The 20,742-nt window shown below is 36.7% G+C and overlaps 1 protein-coding gene across 2 annotated transcripts in view; it reads left to right on the plus strand.

Annotated features, from left to right (window-relative positions):
- MARCHF3 (membrane associated ring-CH-type finger 3) overlaps positions 1 to 11,687 on the plus strand; it is a 152,227-nt gene extending 140,540 nt beyond the window's left edge. For both annotated transcript variants that reach the window (XM_058166474.1, XM_058166472.1), the window contains one exon: positions 11,282 to 11,687. In XM_058166474.1, coding sequence (XP_058022457.1) covers positions 11,282 to 11,440 — 159 coding nt within the window. In that variant the 3' untranslated portion in view covers positions 11,441 to 11,687. The remainder of the gene's footprint in view (positions 1 to 11,281) is intronic.
- The last annotated feature ends 9,055 nt before the right edge of the window (positions 11,688 to 20,742 follow it).

Genomic DNA, 20,742 nt, shown 5'->3' on the forward strand with positions numbered 1-20,742 from the left:
AAAGGAGACGGCGCGTCCATCAGCAAATCCAGACGGGCAGACCTTCTTTAAATTGTGAATTTAAAGCTCGTATTTAATTTATTTTTCAATTAACCTAACCTTAACGATCTAAAAAGTAGATTTCCAAATCCTTAAAAAGACAAAAATTTAAAAAAAAATAAGATGTACCTATTAAGGGAGCCGCGGAAAAAATCCGAAGTGTTATGGGAGCCGCAAACCAAAAAAGATTGGGAACCTCTGTGCTAGACCAATTCTAGAATACAGCTCGCCTGTTTGGAACCCTCACCACATCTGACATCAATACAATTGAACGTGTCCAGAAATATTTTACAAGAAGAGTTCTCCATTCCTCTGAAAACAATAAAATACCCTATCCTACCAGATTTGAAATCCTAGGCTTAGAAAACTTGGAACTCCGTTGCCTTCGACATGACCTAAGCTTAACTCACAGAATCATCTCTTGTAATGTCCTTCCTGTTAAAGACTACTTCAGCTTTAATTGCAATAATACTAGAGCAACTAATAGATTTAAACTTAATGTCAACCGCTTTAATCTAGATTGCAGAAAATATGACTTCTGTAACAGAATCATCAGTGCTTGGAATACTTTATCTGACTCTGTGGTCTCTTCCCATAATCCTAAAAGTTTTATCCAAATCTACTATTGACCTCACCCCACTCCTAAGAGGACCATAAGGGGCGTGCATAAGCGCACAAACGTGCCTACCATTCCTGTCCTATTGTTTTTCTTTTCTTCTTTATATATATGACGAATGAGACTTCATCGGAACGTCGCCAAGACACTTCCAATTTTACACGGGAGAAAACCCGAACAACCAAAGACCTATATATATGTTATATATATATATATATATATATATATATATGCCTTCAGCCTGGGAGCAATGTGTGATGCAGCTGTTTCTTCCTGTTAAAGGAAGAAACAGCTGCGATCACATGCTCCCAGAAGCAACTGAAGCCTGAAGATGACGAATGAGACTTCGAAACGCCGCCAAGACACTTCCAATTTTACGGAGAAAACCCGAACAACCAAAGACCTATATACAAACACCGTGAAAACCTCAGAAAACAAATATATATATATATATATATATATATATATATATATATATATATATATATATATATATATATATATATATATATATATATATATATATGCTTATACTATATAACCTATCTGTATGATAGTTACATATATTGTTGTGACAAAAATAAATAAATAAATAAATAAATAAAATAAATATAGGTTTTAGTCAGCATCACTTTTGAGTTGAGTACTCATATAGGGAAGATAAAAAAGAAAAAAGAACTGCATTTAGTGCCATGGCTCCCACTCACACCAAAAGACTTTCCTTTCCTGTCAAATATGCTGCACACTCCCCAGATATGTGTGCTGAGGTCCAGCAGCTATGAAGAACAGATTATAGTTTAGAGCTTCATGGGAGAAGGTATCCTTACTGCACAGACATCAGTAGACATACTGTAAGTCAGGCTTGAAAAATAGTAAACAAAAATGCTCTCCGTTCCATACAAAAGAGGAAATATGGTCTACTTAATCTCCCCCCTCCATAACAGATCCTATTTTCATTACTGTTTTCAGCAGTGTGCAGCCACCAATCTCCCAGAAAAATTGTGCTATTGTCTTCACATACGATTAAAACAATTACTTTCATAATCTTCAACAGCAAAGAATGGTGGTCAATTATTGTCTCTCTCTTGCTTCTCTGTTATTCCCTGATTCACCTTGTTATGATATAAACTGACTTTCGCTCATCTGCTTTCTCTTTTCTTTATATCTGGTTGCCATTCTAAATATCCTTAGTTGGGACTAAACTTTATGAAGTTTACAGAAACTTACATCTGAATAGAAGTGCTGGTTCCACCACCACCCCTTTGTTCATTCTTAATTATTTTCCTTTATTCGTGTGCATTCCTCGTAATTCCTTAGTTTTCTGAAATTTTTATTTGACTGAACTGTTATTAACATATGATACCTTTGGAAGGTCACCAACTTTTTGATACTAGGTATTTGCAGTATTCTTTAGTCTGTGAAGAAAGTTGAAAATATTTTAGTTTTATCCCAAATAATATGTTCCATCTTTAATGTCTACTTTTGCTTTTAGCAGCTCTTGTGCTGTCTCTAATTGAGAGTACTAGAATGAAAAAGATAGGGTACATATTTGGTTGGTCTGGTTCTAGGTTTTCATTGCATTGCTTTTCAGTCCTATTATGGTTTCTTTATCAAAACTACATCCACTTTAGCACTTATGTTAAGAACCTTCGAATAAGATGAATATTCCTGCTAGAAAAAGGAAATCACTGTCAGCACCAGTGGTGGGATTCAGCTGGTTTGGGCCAGTTCAGGCAAACCAGTTGTTAAATTGCTGTGTGGCAATTTTCCCTTTTCGCCCCTTCCAGGAGTCCTCACGCGCCCCATTTTGGCTCCCAGTAATGCAGGAAGCCTACTAGGCCCCAAACAGGGCATGGGGGTGCAGCACGGCCCCTGCAGCCTGTTTTTGCCCCCAGGAGGCTGTAGGAAGGCTTACTAGGCCCAGAACAGGGGCACGGGGGGAATTGCATTGCGGCCCTTCCACATCCCACTTTTGCTTCCAGGAGGCTGCAGGGAGGCCTACTAGGCCCAAAATGTGGCATGGGGGGAACACACACCCCGGTGCCCATTTTTGCTCCCAGGGGAGTGCAGGAGGTCGAGTACTGCCTGTCACACCTCCTGGCCACGCCCAACATGGCCATGCCCACCTAGCTGGTCATTAGGGTAGAGAACCGGTTGTTAAATTATTTGAATCCCACCATTGGTCAGCACATCTGTATAAATTAAAGCATTTCATATTAGATGGACCACATTTGTTTTATCCATGCATACACATCATACACACTATAATCCAGCAAGAGAGATCATGCACCTCAATGTTATTGCAACACACTTAATATGGGCCTACCTTGCAGGGCCTGCAGTTGGAAGCTGTAACTGGTGGAGAATGTTGCAGAAAAGAAACAAGAAAATCTTATTATTGCAGAGTCTCTCCTATTCTGTGATCACTGCACCGGTTGCTATTAGTCTGAGCATAATGTTAATTATCACCCATGAATCCTTCTGCAGTCTAAACAATCTAGAGAGGTTGTGTCCAAGGAATACAGATCAGAAGGCAGGTCTTCTCAATAATGGCTGCCACATTATTTATGTATTTGTTTATTAAATTTATATCTTGCCAACTTCAGGCAGACAAATGAAATTAAAATATCCATAAATATATTACAGTAAAACATGCAGGGTAAAAGGCATTATGACAATAGTATTAAGATGTTCACAAAGGAAAGAAATAACAGTATTAACAGTACTCGTATAAGAAAAGCTCAAGTTGGTTGTCAAAGATCACTAATAAGATTAAATTCAGCCAACAAAAACTCTTGGGAGGGGGCGGGAATTCAGTCTTTAAGACTTCTGGAAAGCCATCACAGTAGGAACAAGTATAACATTGTCAGGGATGCTGTTCTCTAAGTCCCGTAATGGAAACACAGAGTCCCTAAGGTTTTTCCGAATTATAATGAACATACAGGATGGCTCAGTTTAGTTGAGAAATGTGTGCCTCATCCCTTCTCTTCTGACATTTTGAAGGACACTAAAATCATTTTCTTTGGCCGCTTAGCAGAAATTATGGCAGTCATCTAGGATTTTTTTTTAAAAAAACTGTTTTAGGAGCATTATTAATTATCTACTACAGCCCAAAGTCTTTTAGACTCAAGGTGGTAAAGAAACAAATGTTTATTAAATTAATAAAATGTCTGTTTAAATCAATTGATTTGTACTAGTCAAGTTAATTTTTGACTGGAATAGTTTTTGACTGGAAACTTCCTTTAGTTTCAGTAAAATTACTGTAGGTTATTTTCATATATGCACAGCTTCCAGAAAAAATTGACAGAAAAATTCTACTGTCTAAAATTAATAGGAAGCCTATATGAATATATTTCTCATTATATATGTTATACCTTCCTATATATATATACACTTCAGTTTTACGGGAGAAAACCCGAATAACCAAAGACCTATATATATATATATATATATATGTTATATATATGTTATATATATATTATGTTATATATATATATATATATGTTATATATATATACACTTCAGTTTTACGGGAGAAAACCCGAATAACCAAAGACCTATATACAAACACCGTGAAAACCTCAGAAAACATATATATATACACTTCAGTTTTACGGGAGAAAACCCGAATAACCAAAGACCTACATACAAACACCGTGAAAACCTCAGAAAACATATATATATACACTTCAGTTTTACGGGAGAAAACCCGAATAACCAAAGACCTATATACAAACACCGTGAAAACCTCAGAAAACATATATATATATATGTTATATATATATGTTATATATATATGTTATACCTTCCTATATATATATATATATGTTATACCTTCCTATATATATGTTATACCTTCCTATATATATATATGTTATATATATATGTTATACCTTCCTATATATATGTTATATATATATGCTTATACCTTCCTATATATATATACTTATACTATATAACCTATCTGTATGATAGTTACATATATTGTTGTGACAAAATAAATAAATAAAATAAATATAGGTTTTAGTCAGCATCACTTTTGAGTTGAGTACTCATATAGGGAAGATAAAAAAGATAAAAGATAAAAAAGAAAAAAGAACTGCATTTAGTGCCATGGCTCCCACTCACACCAAAAGACTTTCCTTTCCTGTCAAATATGCTGCACACTCCCCAGATATGTGTGCTGTGGTCCAGCAGCTATGAAGAACAGATTATAGTTTAGAGCTTCATGGGAGAAGGTATCCTTACTGCACAGACATCAGTAGACATACTGTAAGTCAGTCTTGAAAAATAGTAAACAAAAATGCTCTCCGTTCCATACAAAAGAGGAAATATGGTCTACTTAATCTCCCCCCTCCATAACAGATCCTATTTTCATTACTGTTTTCAGCAGTGTGCAGCCACCAATCTCCCAGAAAAATTGTGCTATTGTCTTCACATACGATTAAAACAATTACTTTCATAATCTTCAACAGCAAAGAATGGTGGTCAATTATTGTCTCTCTCTTGCTTCTCTGTTATTCCCTGATTCACCTTGTTATGATATAAACTGACTTCCGCTCATCTGCTTTCTCTTTTCTTTATATCTGGTTGCCATTCTAAATATCCTTAGTTGGGACTAAACTTTATGAAGTTTACAGAAACTTACATCTGAATAGAAGTGCTGGTTCCACCACCACCCCTTTGTTCATTCTTAATTATTTTCCTTTATTCGTGTGCATTCCTCCTAATTCCTTAGTTTTCTGAAATTTTTATTTGACTGAACTGTTATTAACATATGATACCTTTGGAAGGTCACCAACTTTTTGATACTAGGTATTTGCAGTATTCTTTAGTCTGTGAAGAAAGTTGAAAATATTTTAGTTTTATCCCAAATAATATGTTCCATCTTTAATGTCTACTTTTGCTTTTAGCAGCTCTTGTGCTGTCTCTAATTGAGAGTACTAGAATGAAAAAGATACATATTTGGTTGGTCTGGTTCTAGGTTTTCATTGCATTGCTTTTCAGTCCTATTATGGTTTCTTTATCAAAACTGCATCCACTTTAGCACTTATGTTAAGAACCTTCGAATAAGATGAATATTCCTGCTAGAAAAAGGAAATCACTGTCAGCACCAGTGGTGGGATTCAGCTGGTTTGGGCCAGTTCAGGCAAACCAGTTGTTAAATTGCTGTGTGGCAATTTTCCCTTTTCGCCCCTTCCAGGAGTCCTCACGCGCCCCATTTTGGCTCCCCAGTAAATGCAGGGAAGCCTACTAGGCCCCAAACAGGGCATGGGGGGTGCAGCACGGCCCCCTGCAGCCTGTTTTTGCCCCCAGGAGGCTGTAGGAAGGCTTACTAGGCCCAGAACAGGGGCACGGGGGGAATTGCATTGCGGCCCTTCCACATCCCACTTTTGCTTCCAGGAGGCTGCAGGGAGGCCTACTAGGCCCAAAATGTGGCATGGGGGGAACACACACCCCGGTGCCCATTTTTGCTCCCAGGGGAGTGCAGGAGGTCGAGTACTGCCTGTCACACCTCCTGGCCACGCCCAACATGGCCATGCCCACCTAGCTGGTCATTAGGGTAGAGAACCGGTTGTTAAATTATTTGAATCCCACCATTGGTCAGCACATCTGTATAAATTAAAGCATTTCATATTAGATGGACCACATTTGTTTTATCCATGCATACACATCATACACACTATAATCCAGCAAGAGAGATCATGCACCTCAATGTTATTGCAACACACTTAATATGGGCCTACCTTGCAGGGCCTGCAGTTGGAAGCTGTAACTGGTGGAGAATGTTGCAGAAAAGAAACAAGAAAATCTTATTATTGCAGAGTCTCTCCTATTCTGTGATCACTGCACCGGTTGCTATTAGTCTGAGCATAATGTTAATTATCACCCATGAATCCTTCTGCAGTCTAAACAATCTAGAGAGGTTGTGTCCAAGGAATACAGATCAGAAGGCAGGTCTTCTCAATAATGGCTGCCACATTATTTATGTATTTGTTTATTAAATTTATATCTTGCCAACTTCAGGCAGACAAATGAAATTAAAACATCCATAAATATATTACAGTAAAACATGCAGGGTAAAAGGCATTATGACAATAGTATTAAGATGTTCACAAAGGAAAGAAATAACAGTATTAACAGTATAAGAAAAGCTCAAGTTGGTTGTCAAAGATCACTAATAAGATTAAATTCAGCCAACAAAAACTCTTGGGAGGGGGCGGGAATTCAGTCTTTAAGACTTCTGGAAAGCCATCACAGTAGGAACAAGTATAACATTGTCAGGGATGCTGTTCTCTAAGTCCCGTAATGGAAACACAGAGTCCCTAAGGTTTTTCCGAATTATAATGAACATACAGGATGGCTCAGTTTAGTTGAGAAAGGTGTGCCTCATCCCTTCTCTTCTGACATTTTGAAGGACACTAAAATCATTTTCTTTGGCCGCTTAGCAGAAATTATGGCAGTCATCTAGGATTTTTTTTTTAAAAAAACTGTTTTAGGAGCATTATTAATTATCTACTACAGCCCAAAGTCTTTTAGACTCAAGGTGGTAAAGAAACAAATGTTTATTAAATTAATAAAATGTCTATTTAAATCAATTGATTTGTACTAGTCAAGTTAATTTTTGACTGGAATAGTTTTTGACTGGAAACTTCCTTTAGTTTCAGTAAAATTACTGTAGGTTCTTTTCATATATGCACAGCTTCCAGAAAAAATTGACAGAAAAATTCTACTGTCTAAAATTAATAGGAAGCCTATATGAATATATTTCTCATTATTTATATTATCCAGTACTGCTATATTTATACAGTACTGCTGTTCTCCTGTTCTCTTGATGGGCTGCTACAGACAACAAATGTACATCATAAATGTACATCATCATGATACACTGAAAAGGACAGATTTTAAAAGTTACATATCCCAAATTATATTTCATATTAGGAAGAATGTAGGAGATATATTTTCTGGAAAGTATGCCGTGACCATATTTTATTGCCTCTTAATTGCTACCCAAATAAATATGCATGTTAAATTACAGTTGGAGAGCTGAGTCCAACATCCCATGAGTGTCCTTTTCATCCAGCTTTGAGAGTTTCCTTTTGCTGTCCTCTTCCTACAGCTTTCTCAAATCTCCTTAGGAAAGCTGAGAGGTTTGAGAGGCACCAGTGAAGGTTTATTTAATGATAAGGATCTTAATTTGCAAACTTCAGTACTGTGTATAACTTAAACTATCTCTGATCATTAAAAGTCCCTTTCATCCAAGAGTATTGTTTTACACATACATGGGGAGGTGATAAGCCTAAACCAAACATGGGCTCCCATCATTGTATTGAATATACAGTTTCAGGGGCATGGTAGGTGCATAATTTAAGTTGCTTGCCAGATGGGAGAATCTTTCTTATCCTCTTATGACTTCAGTGGGAATGGACTATATTAATGAGGAAATGTGCTCTCTGAGAAGAAGTTTCAAAGTTTCAATGTCTAACAACAGGGCTTCACTATAATAGTAGGGGGAGGGAGGGAGGGAGGCAGAGAGAGAGGGGGAGAGAGAGAGATTAAATCCCAATCCACTTTCTATTCAGCCAGTTGCCACCTAACAGTTCTGCAATATGCTTCAATTATACTTCATTATCTCATGCTAGGACCCCAAATCATAAGTTTTTTTGTTAACACAATAGCATATGACTGTACAAAATTACACAGGTAGTCCTTACATTGTATCCTGTTAGCATTTTTTTTTCAGGCAAACAAAGAGCACTGGACTGTTCATACTATTTGAATACATTTGCTTTCATTTAATGAAGTCATTTTATTGTTGTCCATTTTCAATCCACTAGTAACAACAGTAGGACAGGAGGTTGGGCACAATTCAGATAAATTTTATTCAGTTTCATGTACTTGGAAGAAAAAGCTCAAACTCATATTGTCAAAATAATTTTATAAAAGAATTAGATTTTAAGTTCTAGTTAAGTTTGATATTGATTCAGGCTGCTGGTTTTCAAAGATGATTCTAATAGTTGTAGTTTCTTAGTAGCTTTATTGCGGTTTAGGTTACCACAAGTTAAGGGTTTAAAATGTATCAAATACGCCACCTGCATCAGGTTAACAAAACCTGATACATCTCATAATACATAAAGCTTGGCAAATCCACTCACCTAATTAAACTATATTTACAGTCTTTGCTTATGGCATAATTTGGCTTTGAGACTTCACCACAGATAGTCCAGAACTCCAGAGGTGTTGAGTGTTGTGATGGACAGTGTGTGGTATTACATGTTTTTTGCTTGATAGATTGTCTTTCATAAGATATATCTCAGGGCAGTTATTATCATTTTTTTTCCACATTGGCCTTCATATTAAGCTATGTATAAACCAAACCCTGCCATCTGGGTGAATAACACTGCTGTATCTCAATAATGTAAGAGTTTAGTGGAGCAATTATTTTGAGAACAGAGATCCATACATTTCAAAGGAGCTATTTTCTGTCATTCCTAAATAAGACCACGTCTCTCTCAAAGACTGCTGGTTAGCCCTTTAAATGAATCTAAGCATTGTTTTCATGATCAATGAACAAATCTCATCTCTGTTCTTGGACAGGAAGGATCCGGGATCCAAGTTTCTGATTTTTTTTAAAAAAATGATAAAGACTAGATCCTGCTTTCACATTGAGTTTGTTTTATAACTAATTTTATAAATTTACTCAAACGTTTAGTCAAAATGTTTTTTGAAAACCCCGGAGATTTAGAAATGGTTATGGTTATTTATACAACTTTGCTATCCACTAACAACATTGCAAACTGTTGACAGAAGACTTTCCTTACAAAATGCAACATTGAGCTTCTGAGTTTCAGTAGTTGACAGTATGCAAAATTAAAGGGTGTGGGGAGGGCTTTCAGTGCACCAACTAGCCTGAGAGTTGTGTCCTCATCCGGGCACCCCAAGGAAGGCCACAGAACCATGTTCTCACGCCTTTCTGGAAAGTCCTTCCTCATCTCCACCCTAACACCGGACGAGTGTTCCACAGGGCAGAAGCAATGACAGAGAAGGCTCTCTTTCTGGACCCTGCCAGTCGAAATTCTTTGGTTGACGAAATCCACAATTTATCTTCCCTGCCTAAATAGGTGGGACAAGCTGAAGTAATGGGACGATGTTATCCTGTGAAAATCCCTTAAATATTCATTGAGAACATGGCTTACAATGCAAAAATTTATAAAAAGAACCTATCCTTTCCATAACAGAGAGGGACTCTAGGAAAGAATCTTAGTAACCTAAGGAGAAGCCCATGAATGTAGAATAGAATAGAATAGAATAGAATAGAATAGAATAGAATAGAATAGAATAGAATAGAATAGAATAGAATAGAATAGAATAGAATAGGATTTTTTTATTGGCCAAGTGTGATTGGACACACAAGGAATTTGTCTTGGTGCATATGCTGTCAATGTACATAAATGAAAAGATACGTTCATCAAGAATTCTAAGGTACAACACTTAATGATAGTCATAGGGTACAAATAAGCAATCAGGAAACAATATCAAGATGATAGATAGATACAGTAGGTAGGTAAGTAGGTAGGTAGGTAGGTAGGTAGGTAGGTAGATAGATAGATAGATAGATAGATAGATAGATAGATAGATAGATAGATAGATAGATAGATAGATAGATAGATAGATAGATAGATAGATAGATAGATAGATAGATAGATAGATAGACAGAGTGTAGTGATATTGTGCCACTAGTGGTCATGAGTAATGAAAACAGAGTCACACAGATGTGACACAGATGAGTAAAGATCTGCAAAGCTGTACTTTTTCTATGTTCCTGATGTCTCCTCTTGAAGGGAGTTCTTAGTCACACCAGTCCTGGAACTGATACACAATAGTCCTTCCCTCCTCCTGTCCTGGGCACAGACAACTGACAAGAAATGGCATCATGGGATCTGCCTACTATCCCTCTGTCACCACTATTGCACATCCATTCAGGGGGAAGAATTTGAAAATCGAGTGGCCATTGTAAAAATGCTATCACAAGTGCTTGAAAGAACTCTGATCAATTAAATCTCATTACAAATAGGTTATTAGGTACATCACTTCGTAACTATGTTGTCACTATTATCCCAATACATTGATCTGTCTGATTTGGATATTTTCAAAGAAAGACATTGCCAAACATATTACTCTATAATTCAAACACCAATCTGAAGAAAGTGGTTTACTTCGTTGCATAGAAAAGTGATATATTTTTAAAAGAGATGATACTCCAAACTATAAGCATTTTTGCTTTTTTAAAAAACTTACGTTCAGAGAAAGGTTTTTAAATTCACTAAAATTATTTACAAAGTGATCCCAAATGGACTTATTACCATGTATCTTTTGGATCCATTAGTTGCTATAGAAAAGGAGAATTAGATTAAATATTACAGAAGCAGATTGAAAAACTGGATTTTTCAATCCTTTCAAGACTTCCTTGAAGTGCATATTGAGTTGAGAAGAACTGGAGTTAAAAGAGAATCATTCAGGTTGAGGCACAATAATGCAACTTATATTAAAAGGCCCTTGACTTTTCTTCTGAGTGTGTTTCTCTGGTCATCTTAACCGTAAATTCTTCTCTTTATTTTCCTACAGGTATCCTTTAGGTATCACTGTAGATTATACAATGAATGGCGTCGGACCAATCAAAGAGTTATCCTCCTCATCCCAAAGTCTGTCAGCATCCCTTCTACCCAGCAATCCTTGCTGGGCTTGCATTCAGTCAAAAGGAACTCAAAAGAGACCATTGTCTAATTGTGATAATCTTTTCCAGAGGCCACGAACTCCATCATAGCTGGAAAGACACTTTTTGTAGAAGAAAAAAACATGACTGTTGCAATTTAAATCATGGATGCTGCACTCATATGATATTTGCTAAGCTGCCAAACATGTCTAAACTTTAGCAGATACTGTATGGAATTTTCCAACACATGTTGATAGCTGCATCACTAGGGATGCAACTCTTTTCTAATTGTGATTAAAAATGATGATGGCAAACACTGCAAAAATATGTGAATTGTATTATTTCTGAGACACGTCCAGACATCATCTATGCTGCATTCTCCCTTCCTATATCTAGACTAATTAAGGAGAACTGGAGGCTGCTTTAAGAAGTATAATGACATGAAGAGTATGTTAGAGAGAGCACATGCATACAAAACCCATTCGTCACACAGCCACACTAGGTCTAGAGACAGTTAAAAGAAAGAATTCTCAGTGGAAGGCTAATGAAAAGTTTTATAGCTTAATGTCTTGAGAGAGAAAAAAAATTGAAGGCTTTGTAATTATCTATTAAGCACAATCCCAAAATAAATGGGGCTCGGATATTTATATATTTCCTCTTCCCTGGCTATACACCTTCTGTATATTGGAACTGCTACTCTCAGAGTTAACATCCTACATTTATAACATCAGGAACAAATCAAATTCGGAAAGTCTCTTCTATACCTTCCAAAACTCAATAGTGGGAACATTTCTTTTTGGTTTGGTTTGTTTTATTTTTGAGTCACTTCTTCCTCTTGGCAACTACCTGGAGTAGGCAAGGCTTCTTTAAATGTAGATGTAGTTTAAATGTAGTTTCAATGTAGTTTAAAATGTAGTTTAAATGTAGGCCAGCCCTATATTTGGATAGGTGGATCTCTTTTTATGTTTAAGAGTATCTTTCACTGCTATGCTTAGTATGTTTTCTTGCTCGGTTATATAGTCTGTTATACATATATTTATTTATTTCAAGGTTAAAAACTTTTGCTTGTTCACATTTTCATTACAGTAGTAATCTTTGCGATGAGAAGTAGGGAGGAAATCTTCCCAAAGCCCCTACCAAACTGCAGAGGGGAGATGAACATGATCTGCAAAAATTCCAGAAGCCGTTTGAAATGTTCTTAGCTAATTTTTTTGCCTTCAGAATTTCTACCTTCTAGGGACCAGTTTCACAGCAATCTGTAATGGTGAAGACTTGCAATCATGATTATAGACTAGAGCTGCTGTATCCCTGCTGCAAAACACAGACGTCTGAAGAAAAAAAAACATCATTTCAGAAAGCAATTTTATCAAGCAGAGAGGAAAAAGAAGCAGTGTATTGTGGAGAAATGATTGATTGAAATCGCAAGGAATTAAGTTGCATCACAACAATGTTCTCTAAATTTAATTCCTAAATTTATTTTGTAAGGGGGACTTTTGCACAGATAATAAAGGACTGGCTCATTAGACATGTTCTAAGAAGCTTGGACTTGCCTTGCATTACAATGAGTACAGCTTTGCTGGATTTGCAACTTGACAGATAAGTTTAGATGGAAACATCTAAGCCTTAACTTCTTTGTGCTTACCAGACTAAGACCTCTTTGTTAAAAATGTTTACAACCGCCTTATAATCGTAGCCAATTCCAATTTGGAATCTGAATTCTTCATTTCTTGGGTGGCAGGTCTTGGCATGACTGCCTTTCCCAAAGCATGAGAGACAAAGACAACATTTCGATCCATTATTTTTAGAATTAGGCTATCAAATGGACTTTTCTTACATCCACAAATGTTCCTAGCATGTAGAATATTTATTAATTAAAATACACTGCTGAATCATATTTCAGTGGAGGAAATTTCAACATTCGTCTCAACATGTTATGGGGGCAGGGGAAATGAAGAGGATGTGTATTAAAGCAAATTGCAAAGACTTGAAATGGATTAAACAACTGTTCTTTGTTAACTAGTAGAATTGAGCCCCACCATATGCAGATTCCAGTCTACATCTACTTATGGATATGATCACAGCCATCACACAACGCACAGGTGCAAGCTACCAGAGTGCATTGCAAACTATGAAAAATTCCACACACCCCTCACCCTTGGAAAATAAGCACACCCACACACCCAAGGCACATACACATAACTTTCATGCTTTAAATTTACATGGGGAGATGGTTTTGCAGGGCTTGGTGATAGGAAAAGATCTTTCTGTTGTTGGTACTGTCCAAAAACCAGCCTCTGTCTTCATCTGTTCGGTTGCATCTGATTTTTTTATGAGACCGTATAGATTAGTAAAATTAAATAAGCAAAAAGGAGTGGCTTTGCATAGAAGAGCTACTTCACAAAGCACAAGAAACTCTGAAAGAGCTGTGAACTTAGTGAGTGACAATCAAATTGAGATCATAGGAGGTCAGGACAAACAGATTAAATACAAGTAGATGTTAAAGTATGTTGTCAATACTTTAGAGATAGAATCTGAGGGGATGTCAAGGGGTTCATTAGCCTGTGCACAGTTCCCAATTGACTTTAAAACTCTAACCAGCTGCCTTTCTATGCCAACTAGTCCATTTTTTTTTCTTTAGCATTACTTCTCTTTAGTGTCCAGCAGTGAACACACACTGCAGGTCTTGGGGGTTTCACTGGAACAGACTTAATGGTAAGTATTGGATGGGGTGCAGGAGAAAGAAAAGTAAGGAAAGTTCCATAATGCAAGAAATCTCTTCATCTCTTTGGTTTTTTATCCAAGCTACTTTGGTGATTTTTGAATATGTACAATTCATGAATATATTAAGCTGTGTAGATAAATGCCATGTATTAATTTTTTTTAAAAAGTTTATTTTTTATAAAAAAAATTAACAAGGGAAAGGAGAAAAGAATTCAGGAATAGAATAATAATAAGACAAAGCAATTATTGTGCAGTTAGTATTCAGTATATTGATGATGAGAATTTAGCCTTAAACAAAATACATAATTTTTACATTGCAAGAAAATATTTGAATCTCTGAGCTAAGTGGAGTAATCATTGTTATTTAAGAAAACAAAGAAGAAAACTGCTAAAAAGTTAGAGATAAATATTTAGTTTCTAATTTTCCTTTTGCTGTACAATAGTTAAGCCTTTAGACTAGAGCTATTGAATCAGTTGTAAAAAGAACTCACACTTTGACTAAACCTACATTTTTTTCCTTCTTGTTCAGAATAACCGCCCTTTAACTCAAAGCTCCTCTATAATTCCTCTATAACATGTTCAAAATGTCCCACCTGCCCTGTTCATCTCTCCCCCACAAATTGGAAGTCAATATAGATTCACTGACCAGAGCTATGGAAGCTGATGCAAAAAACCCCACTATATCTCTTTCCAGTGATTATTGCAGTTTGGAGAAACTATCCAATGCAGTTTTCAATGCAAAGTAGTCCTCGATTTAACAACAGTTTGCTTAATGACGATTCAAAGTTACAATGGCACCGAAAAAATTGACTTATGACCATTTGTCACTTATGACTGTTGCAGCATCCCCGTGGTCACATGTTCTACATTCAGATGCATGACAACTGACTCACATTTATCATGTTTGCAGTATCCTGGGGTCATGTGATCCCCTTTTGCAACCTTCTGAGAAGCAAAGTCAATGGGGAAGCCAGATTCATTTAACAATTTAACTGTGTTACTAAATTAACAACTGCAGTGTTTCGCTTAACAAATGTGGCAAGAAAAGTTGTAAAATGGGGCAAAACTCGATTAACAAATTTCTCACTTAGCAACATCAATTTTGGGCTCAATTGTGGCCGAACGTTGAGGACTACCTGTAGATCTGGAAGGCCAAGTTGGGGAAGGATGCTTTAGAACTGTGTTTTTCAAACTCGGCAGCTTTTAAGATGTGTGGACTTCAGCGTCAGCTTTCAGAATTCCCCAGCCAGCATGCTGGGAGTTGAAGTACACAGATCTTAAGAATGCCAAGGTTGAAAAAAACTGATTTAGAAGGATGTACCTTTGCACAAGGTGGTATTTGTTTCAGAGACAGCCACCCAATCAGAGAAGAAGAAGAAGCAACTTGCTGCCCTTTCTCTCCTAGAGAGAACATCCGTTAGAATTCCATAGAAGGCTGGACTGCAGGATCCAAAGTGTTCATCAAAATGACAAAAAGTGTGTTGTGCCATTGTAAGAAATGCATATGCAAAAGGGAAGGATGGCACTTAAAATGTGCCACTACAATAGTTTTCATCATTGGTTTCCTGTCCTACAGACCTGTGTGCATAAGCATTGGGCTTCTGCAGCTCTTCTCCAGCAGGGCCAGCTAACATCCAGATCCATTGTGGAGATAATTTTGCAAAAGCAAATCTGGACCATGAATACTGGAGCAGGCAGTTTTCCATCTGCAAGTCGCCTCAGCTTTACTCACCTTTCTGTAGAAGCCAAGGCATCTTGCTCTCTTGCCACACTTTCCTCGAGCCCTTCTGTCCTGAAATCAAGATGCCAAATTGCTCTTCCATGGGAAAAACAGCTCTCTGTTCCACAGACTCGGGGAAAACAACAAGGAGGAAGAGGGAATAGATCACACAGATCATTATCCCATTGTTTTCAAGATGCATACAAATCAATCTTTAAAATTTGCTCCATATTTTCCCCCCCAGTGTTAATTTGCTGGATTTTCCTCCTCTCCTTTTTGAAGGTAGGGGTTGCTTGCTCCTTTCTGGTCAACTGACATTTCAGTATATTTTTCAAATATAATGCACACTGTGAAGATTTAGCCACATCACCATGTTGTTCCTTTAACTCTGGCAAGTAATTTATCCGGCCTTGAAAATTTAAACACAGAATGCAGTGGTATTTGCACTTGTGTCAATCTCAAAATTCAGGCCTATTCTTCATCCTGCTCTTAACAACTAGAACACATAAGTTTTGTTTGAGAAGGGTTAGAACAGGTTTGCCAGGATGACAGCTGTACAATGTAGCATTGAAGACAGGGTAATGTTTGAGACTGAGCACTACTCAAAACCCTTCAAAGTCAAAGATACTAAAAATATAAAAAAGAAATTCTGATAATCAATGGAGCTGGAGATGAGAGGAAAAAACGGAAAATAAATATATATGTGGCATTATTGTCTTTAGTTTCTCATGTGAAAACAAAAAAAACCCCTGTTGCTTTGACTTGTTATCTAAAGAACTCTGAATCGCAAGAAGAGAGATAATTTTTAAAAAAGCAATAAGCCTTTGCAATGTCTTTGAATATTAGTAGCTCGGGCTCGGAGCTCAAACCAACAACATAGCAATAAGCCTTTTCCTAGAGAACCGATTCTCTGTGCAAAACCACATTCTCACTCTCCAGAATGAAGCCTACATATTCCAAGCACTTCACAATGTGCTAATCTGAGTCTTAGGTGAGAAATAATACACATTACAATTATGCAGCAAAAGACAATCTCTGGAACATTTGTTAAATGGTAGTTACTCATGTGCACCCAAATGTTATTTGGACTTCAATGTCACTTCAATGCCACTCAACGTTTGATTCAACATTATGATAGAGGGAGGCATCACAACAGCAAATTATTTACTTATATATCAAAAAGCATTGGAGTTACAGATACATAAAGTTTGTTTCAAGAAGACCCCTTAGCAATATTTACTACAGTGTGTATGAATATTCATTTGTAATACATTACAGCCCTTTAAGTCTAGCTTCTTTAGAGAATTGATTTTTTGTTAGCTTTGGAAAGAAAAGCTCTGCTTTTCAATATATGTCTCTCTCCCCTTCTGCAGTTTATATTAAAGACTTTCATTCTATAGCACCTTTTAACTAAAGTAGTTTTCTGATAGATTTGTTATCATTTGAGAAATCATTTTTAAATAGGAGATGCACAATGTCAAGATAAATCTATTTCTTGCACTTCTAAAGAAGTGTTTTTCTGGAGCAAATAGCTTAAAAGCAATTAAAGAAAATGACTGTATTTCTTTCAAACTTTTCCTATTCATTATTAAAATGCAGGCCAATCTAATTCTGATGAGAAAGGAAACAGGTAGGCTAGCAGGCTTTATGACAGAGTATTACAGCAGAAATGGGATTTACAGATTTGAAAATTTTTATTTGCTTTTTATTAATATCCCCAGATAAGACAATTGGAAATATACACATAAGAAAATAAAAGCAACAAAATAAAAGCCCTACCAAGTGGGTATGAAAAAAATTACCAAAAAAAACTTAAGAATGAGAGAAATATATTGCATAGCATCTTTAAAGGGAAAGAATCAGCACAAAGAATGTAGTATAAAAAAAGCAAGGAATGGTTAAGATTTAAAAGGAAGGCAAATGAGTTCGATAGAAATAATTATTTTGAAAATGGATGAAGGTAAACTAGAAGTTTTCATCAGAGTGTAACTAAAAATAAAACTGATGAAATGATTTGGGTTGAAACTGAAGTAAGAGAATGCTCAAAGGACCATGTAAGACAGTTGTATGGGAATGTTAGTGATACATTGAATAGTGGTACTGAAATGAATACAACTGTTAATATTGAGCAAAAACGGATGAAAAGGAAGCCATGTGTGCAATGAGAATGTTGAAAGATGGAAGTGTGGATGGTGTAATTAGAGAAATGTTAAAAGACAGAAGTAGTTTGCTTGTATACTGGCTGTCTTTTGATTAGGCTAGGACGTTGAGCTTGTCGATCAAAAGGTCGGCAGCTCAGCAGTTCGAATCCCTAGTGCTGCCGTGTAACGGGGTGAGCTCTTGTTACTTGTCCCAGCTTCTGCCAACCTAGCAATTTCGAAAGCATGTATAAAATGCAAGTAGAAAAAATAGGGACCACCTTTGGTGGGAAGATAACAGCGTTCCGTGCGCCTTTGCCGTTGAGTCATGCCGGCCACATGACCACGGAGACATCTTCGGACAGCGCTGGCTCTTCGGCTTTGAAACGGAGATGAGCACCACCCCCTAGAGTCGGCAACGACTAGCATGTATGTGCGAGGGGAACCTTTACCTTTACCTTTTATTATTTGTGCAGACTGCATCTCCATTTGACAGTTGGAAGATAATATTGCTCCACAGTATTAAGAAAAAGGTAGCAGGAGTAAATGCAAAAATTAAGGGAGAATTTGTTAAAGATGGCTGGGAAGATTTGACAGCTTTGATTGAAAGGCATTATGACCATGAGCAAAAATTGACAAGTGGGCTATTAACTTTACGCTGGGCAATCAAGGAGATTCATACTACTTTTTTTTTTTAATTGAAAAAGTTTTAAGAAACAAAAACATTTCCCCCCCTTTCTCCCCCCTCCCTCCCAGAAAACCCCCTTCCCCCCTCCCTTCCCCCCCCCCCCGGCTTCCAGGGTCAATCACAAGGTATTGTTATACATAAACCAAACAGAGTAAAAATTTCCCTTCTAATCCAATTAACCTCATCCAAATCTTTTCATCTCCCAACCCCCTCCCCATTATATAAAATAATACTTCCTAATTATTCAAAGGCAATCTGATATTTCTTAATCTGATATCTGTTTTGTAGATAATCAATCCATTTTTTCCATTCAATTAAATATCTTTCCTGCGTATTGTCTTTTTAAAAAGCTGAGATTTTAGCCATCTCAGCCAAATTAATGACTTTCAATATCCATTCATACTACATTTTTGATCTTCAGCAGCTAAGCACCACTGTACATTCAGATTTCTTTTCAGTTCCTTTTTGATGGACATTCGGACCTAATTCCTGTACCCTACTCTAATTAAATCTAAAGATGGCCGTATGCTTTTTCTCCCTGTGCTAATTTTTGCATTCCTTGGGCCAGATATCTTTTTCTCATTTGCTTTTTAGTGGTAGGCAGAAGAATGACATTTCATAAGTAAAGAACTAGGGACCACTGCAGTGTCTTCTCATGACACAGACTTGTAGAATTTATGTAAAATCTGCTAAATTTGTATAGTTCACTACAGGTTTCAGATATTATTTTTAGAGTATACCTTGCCTGAATCTGGACAGATACAAATTCTTTATAATAAAGTATGATCCTGCTTTCACTGAACTAGTTGACATTTTAAACTTTAATACAATGCACACATATCCATGACTGCCAAGATGTTTAATGCATGTTTCTGCCTCTTTCACACTACAACGACAAAGTTTTTTTTTCCTTCCACTTCAGCAGGCTTAGGATGTGAAGAGTTACCCATGCAAATATTTAATGTCTGTACAGCAAAAGGCAGATTACTGCATACTCACCCTGGTTGGGGTTCATTTGGGCTCTGGATTCCACATTTAAACTTTTTTCTCATAAAATCAGAGAATAACAGAAGCCTAATAAGTCCTTTTGTTTCAGTGCACCTTCCAATCTGGAAAGAATTTCAAATTCCATTAAAAAGTAATTCAAACTCTAAGCCAGTATAAAGTTCAGAGGCTTCAAATTGTCCTATTTCTTAATGTCTGAGCAATGAACTTTTACGCAGAACATCATAAATCCAGCAACAAAGGTGAAAAAGTAGGGAGTAGCATTTGCCCTCGTTGTGTTGAAAATATGTCAACAGTGAAAAACTAAGAGAGCTCTGGATCCTAACATGCCACCAGTTCATCCTCCATTATATCCAATGTCAAAACAGCTAGTCCTGAGGTCTGGAAGGCTAAGGTAGACAGATCAAACACAATATTGGATTCTCCTACCCATTGCTGGTTTCAGAGAGATATATCTGAAGAATTTCCTGTTTCATAACATGTCCTGTGGAAACTCCATTTTTAAAAGGACATTTCTCACAGTATCATTTCAGAACAGCTTCTTTAAAAAATTGCCCCAACCTGTTTTTCTGTTAGATTGTCAGGGTACATGTTAACAAAATAAGTCCTATTTCCTCCAAAAGTTTCTCCTTTTCTTCTTGTGGATGAGACTGTCCACCAGGAAAGTGTAATCTTAAACACCGTTAATTAACTGAAGAAGCTAGAATTTATACTGTAGTTCAAATTCTTGAAGGCCTCTAAATTTCCACTGTTAAGATCCGAAGCTTCCCATAGTGTGTATAAAAAGTCAAATACTTGTTTTAGATCTTTTAGATTATCCAATTAAGATTACCAACAATTATAGAGACTCCACTATATAACACCGGAGAATCTGGGTTGCTGGCAAGGATTGATTGCCCAAATGTTAGGAAACTATTCTCTCATAAAGCATCTTTCATGTTTATCAGAGTCCAATCTCCTTTGGGCACTGAGCAAATGGTCTTTTGTTCACAGCCTACAACTATAAGCACCACCTTGACATTTTAGATAAGAATACCTATGCTGTGTTCATGAACTGAACTGACCCTTCTCTCATAATTCTGTTCAGTAAATGCTTAAAAC

The sequence above is a fragment of the Ahaetulla prasina genome, chromosome 2, assembly GCF_028640845.1.
Source record: "Ahaetulla prasina isolate Xishuangbanna chromosome 2, ASM2864084v1, whole genome shotgun sequence".
NCBI classification, from domain to species: Eukaryota; Metazoa; Chordata; class Lepidosauria; order Squamata; family Colubridae; genus Ahaetulla; species Ahaetulla prasina.